Below are 10,000 nucleotides of genomic sequence, written 5' to 3' on the forward strand. Positions count from 1 at the left end.
TCAAATATATGTGTACATATATTTGTGCGCATATGTATGTATGTATGTATGTATATATTATTCATATATATATATATATATATATATATATATATATATGTATATATATATATATGTATGTATAATATATATATATATACAGGTATGCACACATATATATGTATATATATAATACATTTATGTATCATATAGATATACTATATATTATATATATATCTATCTTCGTGAAAAAAGATGACTAAAACCTCATATACATATACTATACATGTACATCCATTCTAACATATTCATGACATAATGCAACAGACACAGACAACAGAATAGATGCAAAACAGATGCATAACAAGTTAGTGAGGTTAATAAAACACAGGTGTTACAGATGCTTTCATTAATCTAGGCTATACAAGATGTGTGTGAAAATATAAGGGTATATCCGTAATTGGTAATTACAACACATAATAAAATTTTGCTGCACAGAAGCTTATTCAAACACCAAAAACTTCTTTTTTGTTCAGCAGAAGAGATTTTCCGTGTTTTCAACTTCATTTCTTGATTCAACTTCATTTGTATTGGTGACAGCTTGGCTTTGAAGTGCATCTCGAAAAGCACGTGCTCATATAATTATACTTCCACTCGAGATCAATACGAGACGCAATTACTTGAATAAATTATATATGGGTATTAAACGACAAGCTTGGACCATCTGACGAAGGTGTCAAAAACAGCTGATTCTAACTTGACATCAGAACTAAACTTCTATATCATAATTGGTGTCAGTGACAAAGGAACAGAGGGAGGATTCATTCGTTGAGTGTGAACGTCAGTCTGATACGTTATTATAAAGTATGAATTCTCATTGCAAAGGGCTCCAACAGGGAATCAAGACTTCACGATCAGCTCAACTGTCAAAAAACAGAAACTCGACAAGCGCGCAAGTCTGGGTCTGGCGAAGTCCACTTAAAAGGGGGGTGGGGGGAGTTGAAAGCTAACCAGGTTTGATCGAAACCCGCCCAGTGAGTGAGGCTGAGTGAGGCCAGCACTGTGTGACCTGGAGAAATCATTAGCATTTTTATAAAGCTAAAAAGAATATTCGCAGGTGCAAAAACTTATACATAGAGAGGCGGCTTTACACTCGTGCACGGAAATCCACGAGCCAATCAAAACCAAGCTTTTTTTTTTTTCTCCACGCGGGAGAGCTCAAGTTCAGCCGAGTCATATAGACCGTGCAGCAAAACTTCCAATTACCATTTACAGATATAATGTGCATTTTACATTTACTGAGAAACAATCTCGGAGGAAAGTTGAAAAATCCTTTTTTTTATCATTATTATTATTATTTTCGTCGATTCGTGAAACAGACAGACTCGAAGGAGAGGAATAGGAGGGGTAATTTAAAATCCTCGTACGGGATACCATCGAATAGATCATGAATGACATTCGCCCACCACATCTGGGAAGAAGAGAATTGACAAAAAAAAAGATAAAAAAAAAAAAAAGGCTGGGACGATGGTACGACGCCTTCGAAGGTCAAATTTACTTTTAGTTTAAGGCATTCTACTTCTTCATCTCCATCTTCTTTAGAAATGACAGAACGAGATCACGTCTTCAGGAGTCGTTCGTCTGTATACGGACGCATCAATTCTGAATCGTGATAGTTTTAGTTTTCATCTTCCTCGGTTTAGTAGTACTCACGACATATTTTGTTTGACCTGCCGCTGGTGAGCAAGTGTACATCTGACAACTCTTTTTGAGATGATCGTCAGAGTGAGAGAGAAAACGCTGCCAGGAGCTGTCTAGAAACGCCAAGAGAAGACAGCGTTTGGCAGCATCTTCGTAGACTCATCTCTTATTTATTTATTTATTTATTATTTTTGGAAAGTTCGCACACCCCCGGAAAAGTCAAGACTAGCTATCGGAGGAAAAAAACTCGGTGATTATGACACACACTAAAAAAAGGTTGATTAATGATCATCATACATCTGGGAGCATAATACAGCAGAGATTATAAATGGGAGTCATCTTAGTTCAGTAAACAGGTGTCAACATGACACCTGCATCACAGGTGACAGGCGTGTGCAGAAGTGCAGAGTTTTTTATTCTTTTTTTTTATATTTATCTATTTTGTGTGCATGAACACCCAAGACGACCACGAGAAGTGGAGGAGAATGCTTAGCATTTTTCTCCACTAGACAACAGATTCATGAGAAGAGTGAGTGGACACCACTCCGCGTATGTGTGAAGTCAAAAACACAGTTCCTTGACTCTTTCTTTTTTTTTAAGAGAGAAAAAGTAAACCGAAAGCCGAAACCCCATTGGTTTTTCTTTGATATATATATATATATATATATATATATATATATATATATATATATATATATATATATATATATATATAATGCATATATATATATTATATACATATACATATACATACATATACATATATATATATATATATATATATATGTATGATATATATTCATATATATATATATATATACATACATATATATATATATATATATATATATATATATATATATATACATACCTGCCCCAAATGGGGGGGGGGGGGGAGACCGTTACGAAGCACGGGCGAACGAAAAGACGTTGACAATTGACAGGAAATACAAACCCCACACAGATATGCACATTTATAATGATTGTACCAACCATTTTATTCTTTTAACTTGATAAATGAAGAATATACGGCAAGGAGGAGGAGGAGGAGGACGAGGGGTAGGGGAGAAGAGGGTGGGCTTGGATAGGTAAATTGGGGAGTAGGGGAAGAACAGTAAGGTAAAAAGGTATATCACATATATCCTTTATGGTGTCGTATGATGGGTCTCTCACTATCAAAAGATATACAGGAAAACAGCCACCAATCAGTCAGCATCACACATCTGGCAGCCAGGCTCAATACGTACTGCGCTGCCAGAGGCACGAGGCATGAGGTCAAGTGTTGCTGTTTCGGTTATTAAATCTAAGAAGAGGACTAAGCAGAACAAGCGAGTTTGTTTTAATGGTCATCCAGATGATTATCGTGACTAAAAATGAACTTAATTATGGTGAAAATGAAGAGAAAGCTGTTCAAAACGAGGTCGAACTGAATTGGTGATTATGTCAACATTACGGTACGATAATTTACCTTCAATACAATCAGATTTCACAATCTTCAAAGAATGAAAATATTTACAAAACGATTCATACAATCAAGAATATGTTCCTAGTGAATAAATATATTCATAGTGAAGAGTAACCACCACAGGACGTAGAACACTCAACTGCAATGGATTGCCATTCAAAAATCAATTTCTCTAAATGTCAAAAAAGCTACACAGGGCTTACTAATAATATATCAGGCATCTGACACAAATATATATATATCAGCGCATAGACGCATGTGCAAACATATACGGATGACTATATACGTCGCATATGCATATACACATATATATCCAAAAGAATAAGGAGTTTGTATTGCCTTACTAATTAAGAAATATATATATTTATATATCTATTCATATTATAATGATAACATTGTCTTCCGCTCACATCGATAGCGCGAGGAGAATAGAAAAAAATACATGCAAATTCACAGATGCAAATTTCCCTTCGGAAGATAGAAGGGCTATTTTTTTCCAAAAAATGCTTAAAATGAAAAAGGAGGTTCTTTTCTAGAAACGCTTGTTTAGGAGAGGTTCTTCTGGACCTGCTACCTTAGAGGCGAGAGTTACTGGTAGAATAGACTCTGCTGAAACACCTCCTGTAGAAGGCAAATAAATAAGCCACCTTTTTTGGCAGGCGTGTTCCTCTCAAATATCTTAAGTAGGAGGCGAATACCTCTTAAGCACGTTCTGTAGAAGGCAGATAAAATAGCCACCTAAAGGTACAAAGACCTGTAGAAGGCAAATAAAATGACCACCTTAAGGTAGGAATGCTCTTCTCAAACACCTCCTGTAGAAGGCAAAATAAATAGTCACCTTTGGCAGGCATGATGTTCTGAAACAACTCCTGTAGAAGGCAAAATAAAATAGCCACCTTAGGTAGGAATGCTTTTCTGAAACACCTCCTGTAGAAGACAAAATAAATAGACACCTTAAGGCAGATAGACTCTTCTCAAACACCTTCTGTAGAAGGCAAAATAAATAGCCACCTTTGGCAGTCATGCTGTTCTGAAACAACTCCTGTAGAAGGCAAAATAAATTAGCCACCAAAGTTAGACATGCTGTTCTGAAACACCTGTAGAAGGCAAATAAAACAGCCACCTTAAGGTAGGTAGAGTTCTCAAATACCACCTGTAGAAGGCAGAATAAAATAGTCACTAAACGTGGACATGCTCTTCTGAAACACCTCCTGTAGAAGGCAAAATAAAACAGCCACCTTTGGCAGGCAGCTAGGCTCTTCTACAACACTTTCTGCAGAAGAGGCTCCTTCCAACGACTGCCATCAGGAGGTAGGACTCTCTTCTGAGACCACCATAGAATAGTTGCAGTCACTTCTTGGATCTCCTCTGGAGTCCTAATAGAGGTGGTCTATCTAGGGCCCCTCTCTGCCAAAGCAAGCGCTTCTAGAATGACTTCCTCCAAGCACGCTCTCCTCTTCCTTGAACTCCTTCCTTTGGGAAGAAGGTTCCTTTTGGGGAGAGGAGGAATCCTTTAAGCCATTTTAATCTACGGAAGGGAGATTTGTGAAATGATGGCGCCGAAGAAGTACCGAAATTATATAAGCAGTCTTTCTCCGTCTAATTATGATCAAAATATCATCATCGTCAAATAGCGATATTCTTCTTCTTCTTCTTCGGCAGTGGCATAATCATGTGCGACTTTCATTATCCACATCACAAATAAATAATAAACATTACATTCAGATTCACTGACACATCACTCACTCACTCACTCACTCACTCTCTCTCTCTCTCTCCTCTCTCTCTCTCTCTCTCTCTCTCTCTCTCTCTCTCTCCGAAGTCTAAATTGGCACAGCGTATTATTTTCAGAATAATAAACATTAAATAAACAATATATCACAGTTTTTGCAACGATCAGTTCTGACACTGTAAGTAACAATAATTATCATCGAAATTATCAGAATCACGTGGAGACAGTGCGCATGTGCCGGGATTAGAATAAATCATTGGATTACTTGAGAAAAGGCTGAAAGGTGATCCGGATTACTTTTTTAATAGTTTTTGCGTTGAATAACAAATATTAGAAAGTTGAAGAAGATGATTGTGATGCTCGTTTGCTTTTATCTGAGAAACGCTTTTATTTTCCGAAAAACGCTCATGAATTTCTATTTCGATTTTGTGGTAAAAGAACGAAAATAAAAAAAGTAGTAAATAATTACGGCTAAGGTGAATACAAACCTTTTCTTTATTCTTAAGGTTAATACAAAAATTCCGGTACTTTTAAGGTGAATACAAACTTTTCTGTATTTTTCAGATGAACGCAAACCTTTTCTCTATTTTTTGAATTCAAACATTTCCTGTATTTTCAAGGTGAATACAAACCTTGATAAGTATTTGACGAACGTTTGCGGAAATTTCAGTCAAAACGCTTAATAAAATTTTACGACGAAAGACATCCTCATTTCGTTCAAATTTTTTTTTAAATGAAATTTTGCTATACTTACTTCGATAGTGCACAAAAAATAAGGGCCTGCCAGTATTTGAAAACGAAGCAAATGATTACTTTTTAAAAATTATTTTTGGTTTCGGGAAGAAATTCAAGGCTTTTAATTTAGTCTTGATTCAAAAGCAAATTCCAATAATCTTTTTTCAAAATTCACGAGACTAGCTGAGTGTAAATATCATGTTTCTAAACCATTATTTATTTATTATTTATTTATTTTATTTTTGCAATCTGACATTTTAAATGTCTGTCACTAGAAAAAAAAACAATAAGCATTTTATCACGAGAACTCCAAAACAACCGGTGATATGTTTCATTCTGATGCAAGACCAGGTCCTTTAACGGGCTGCTCTTGGAGCAAGAGCCCGTGCTGGCACAAGGCCAGCTAAGTCTAAAACAACAAGCACAGGTCCTGCGCAATCTGGATTTTCGAGTGAGTTTAGACAAATTAATAAATTTCGATTTTTAAAGAAACTTTAGAATAATCATGAGAATCGATGTCTTTCGAAGATTCCATTAACATCACACCACTCAGTCAAACAGTTCAGTGGGGCTACAAAGACAATTCTCCACTGACGAAAAAATAAAAGGGTTCCAACCAAAGACATTCAAAAATTATTTTGATTTCGAAAAAAAAAAAAACAATGTTTCTGCTGGTTTCCTTCAGCCAAGAGGCTCCTAATACACCTTTTTTTCTTTTTCATAGCAGTCGCCTAAAAAGGTCCTGAAAGCGGGGATAACAACGAAATAAGCCATGAAAAAATTGACATAAAATACTCCTTCCCCCAAATCAGCAAATAATCTAGACTAAGCAACACTGACCGAAGAAGCTCTTGAGAAACTACCGCTCATGCAATGGAAACAGCTCAAAGCAAACGCAAGCTTCCTTGAGCAGTTCGAGTCCTCCGCAAAACGTCGTGAATTGCATTGCAACATGTGCTCAATATTGTAACCTCTAGCGAGAGGACGTCTTATAAGTATGGCGTGCTCTGAATTCAAATTCAAATTCAAAAAACCAAACGCAACCGTTTTCTCAACCGTTAACCGTTCGAACTTCCCCCCGTTTTCTACGAGCTACGCACGCATAGGCTTCAACAGCAAAATACAAAATCATTTCGTCGTAATGATCCAAAAATCATTGGAGGGGGGAGGGGCGGGGGATGGGTTCTACCTATGGCGCCCTGATGGTGACACAAAGAATGGAGAGAGAAACGAAAAGGCAACGAACACTGATGACTAACAATACTCGGTATACGAAGCTTGAAAACACTGTGAGTGAGTCACTTTTGTTCCCGCCAAAAGATGACACCACCACCATCATCTAAACAACGCAACAGTGATCGGATCTACAAGTACACAGCTCTACCTTTAGTAACATCCTCTCGGAATCGTCTGGGAAGGAGAGGAGGGCGGGGGGAAGTATCCAAGCAGAGAGGACTGTTCAATAAAACAACGTAGAAACAAGCAGCATTTTGAAGAGGTTCGTCAAACCCGGAGATAATTCATATAAAGTTCGTTCCGCGATCGCAGGGAACGCGCCCGAACAACATAGAGCTGTCAACGAGTCTTCGCACTTTGCTGCAGTTTCTCAGGAGGAATAAGACGAATAGATTCAAGATATTAAGATACGACTTTTCCTTTTTTTTTCGGTCTATCGTATCCAGAGAGTACTTTCCTTAAAAACAGAGGATTTAAATTAAGGTGTGTCTTCTCATTAACCAGTGCTTTTAAATAACACCTCCGTCGAGGTGCAGAGACTGACAGGGTATATAAAAAAAATTCACTTGTTCATCTCTCTCTCTCAACAATTGGGAGATAACAAGATGTGGATTTCCTGAAGTCTGCTTCAGAAATTCTTTTATTAAATATAATAACGCTTTGAAGACTGCGGTTTTTTTTAATGGAATTTCTTTTCTGATTACTCGAAGTTCAATACTGGAACTCGAGTTTGTGCCAAAAAAACAATACGATCACGAATAAGCTTAAATTACGTGGCCTCCCAAATTTGTATCGTAGATCATTCATCATTGCAAATTAATTGCACAATTGCAGTCTCCAAAGCTTCAAAATGACAATGACTGACCAATTTCTTTTTTCCAGATCTCGGTCATTCCATTTCCAGACCACTTTGCCTGGAAGTGTTTGTTGTAAACTCCTCGAGGAAATAAAATCATGTAAGTGAAGTGCCCCACTACCACTTAGATTCACACGTGTAATAAGATTCAATAAGAGATCATCAGCATTATCATCAAGTGGTTGAAGTTCTGTTTGTACTTGTGTTCACAAAAGGAGACTTCGAAAACCAAGAAGGAAAATAAAAAAGGAAGGGCTAACAAGTGCTTAAAGTATCGTCGACGAGAGTCCTTCTTGGAAAAAAAAAATGTTTTGTCTTTCTTTCAAATTATTATGTTGCCTCTTGACACGATTATTTATTATTTTAAAGATTTCACACCTGACAGATGACAGCACTTAAGTAAAACTGTTTTCCTTTGATTGCGTCTTCCAGTTAATTTTCCTCTTTTCTTTATTACAGTTCCTTTGGTTTACCTGCTTTATTGCATTTGATTGTTTTCCATCTATTGTTACATAACTCACAAATTGTCATGATGAGAATTCATAAACAGAATGTATCTACAAACCTTTTCACGGTTATCAAGTGCGTTTATTCCATGCAGATCCTACATGTTAAAACAAACAACAGTTTCCAGTTAATCAACAAATGGCTCTTCTACCAGAGAGTGGGTTAGTCGTATCACAAATGCTCACTTTCCTTAGAAATATATATATACAAAGAAACTTCATCACAAGTGAGAAAATACTCCAAACGAACCTAAGATAGATTGCGTGTTGCGTCCCTGCAACCAGGCAAAACGGAAGGTATTAAACACTACAATGGCACAAAATAAGAATTAAAAAAACATGTACAGTGTTTTAATGTCGCAGATAAGCAACTCAGTCGGTTACCAAATGGTCACAAAAAAGAAATGTTAGTTCACTTCCAATCTCACGAGACAAAACATAACAACTTGTTAAGGAAAGAAGTTATCGATTTCATCCACAGTCATTTTGCTAAGTTAGTTTTCATTTTGCTTTCTTTGCTTTGCTTTGCTTTGCTTGCGAGCTTGAGGAGGTCACAGAAGTCCAAGGGAGCGAGTTAGTTTTGCTTTTTTTTTTTAAATTCTCTCTTATTATTATTTTTTTGGCTGAAGGAGGCATGATGAAAATTTAGTTTTGAAAGTCTTTTTTGTTTGTTTGTTTGTTTGTTTCAGTTGCATGACAGAGGGAGAAGGCTGATGGTGCTTGGGAGCCAAGATCTCTAACCAAGGAGAGGCGGGCGCCATCCTGGACCGAACTGGCTGTCGTAGGAGCACTTCCAGACGCGATCGTTGACGCTGTAGTTCATCAGCTTGGCCATCTGGATGCTTCCCTGGAAAGAGACAGAAGATGGTCTCCGTTAGGAAAAGTACTACAACAGGACTTCCTGGAAATGGAAGATTGGTTTAATTGAAGGAAGATACGGTATTATTCAACCTATATAATATTCATCTTTCTGTCAAGTAAAAGTACACGGTGTTCTGACAGATTCCATCCTTACCTCGTGCACTGATTCACGGCTGTTTTCGATCGAGAGACTCTGTCTTCATGCAATGTGACTGGACTGCCTAGAGAGGGCTCTGACAACATTCGTGCAATGGTACTGGATTGCATGTGAATACATGAGGGTCCTGACAACACTTATCATTTCTTGTGAACATAAGTGGGTCCTGACTACATTAATTATTTTTTCATGCAATGATACTGGATTGCCTTGTGAATGCATGAGGGTCCTGACAACGCTTATCATTTCTCCATGCAATGATACTGGATTTGCCCCCTTGTGAATAAAAATAGGGTCCCTGACACACTTATCATTTCTCCATGCAATGATACTGGATTGCCCTTGTGAATAAAATAGGGTCCTGACAAACCACTTATCATTTCTCCATGCAATGATACTGATTGCCTTGTGAATAAAATAGGGTCCTGACAACACTTATCATTTCTCCATGCAATGATACTGGGATTGCCTTGTGAAATAAAATAGGGTCCTGACAAACACTTATCATTTCTCCATGCAATGATACTGGATTGCCTTGTGATAAAATAGGGTCCTGACAAACACTAATCAATTTCTCCATGCAATGATACTGGATTGCCTTGTGAAATAAAATAGGGTCCTGACAACACTGATCATTTCTCCATGCAATGATACTGGATTGCCTTGTGAATAAAATAGGGTCCTGACAACGCTTATCATTTCTCCATGCAATGATACTGGATTGCCTTGTAATACATAGGGTTCTGACAACAATAATAATTTCTTCATGCAA

At 37.2% G+C, this 10,000-nt stretch overlaps 1 protein-coding gene across 1 annotated transcript in view; it reads right to left on the bottom strand.

Moving 5' to 3' along the window:
* LOC135200076 (uncharacterized) overlaps positions 1 to 10,000 on the bottom strand; it is a 148,725-nt gene that overhangs the window by 63,444 nt on the left and 75,281 nt on the right. Inside the window, exon 5 of the mRNA XM_064228412.1 lies at positions 8,952 to 9,057. Coding sequence (XP_064084482.1) covers positions 8,952 to 9,057 — 106 coding nt within the window. The remainder of the gene's footprint in view (positions 1 to 8,951; positions 9,058 to 10,000) is intronic.

This window comes from Macrobrachium nipponense, chromosome 11 (genome assembly GCF_015104395.2).
Source record: "Macrobrachium nipponense isolate FS-2020 chromosome 11, ASM1510439v2, whole genome shotgun sequence".
Taxonomy (NCBI): Eukaryota; Metazoa; Arthropoda; class Malacostraca; order Decapoda; family Palaemonidae; genus Macrobrachium; species Macrobrachium nipponense.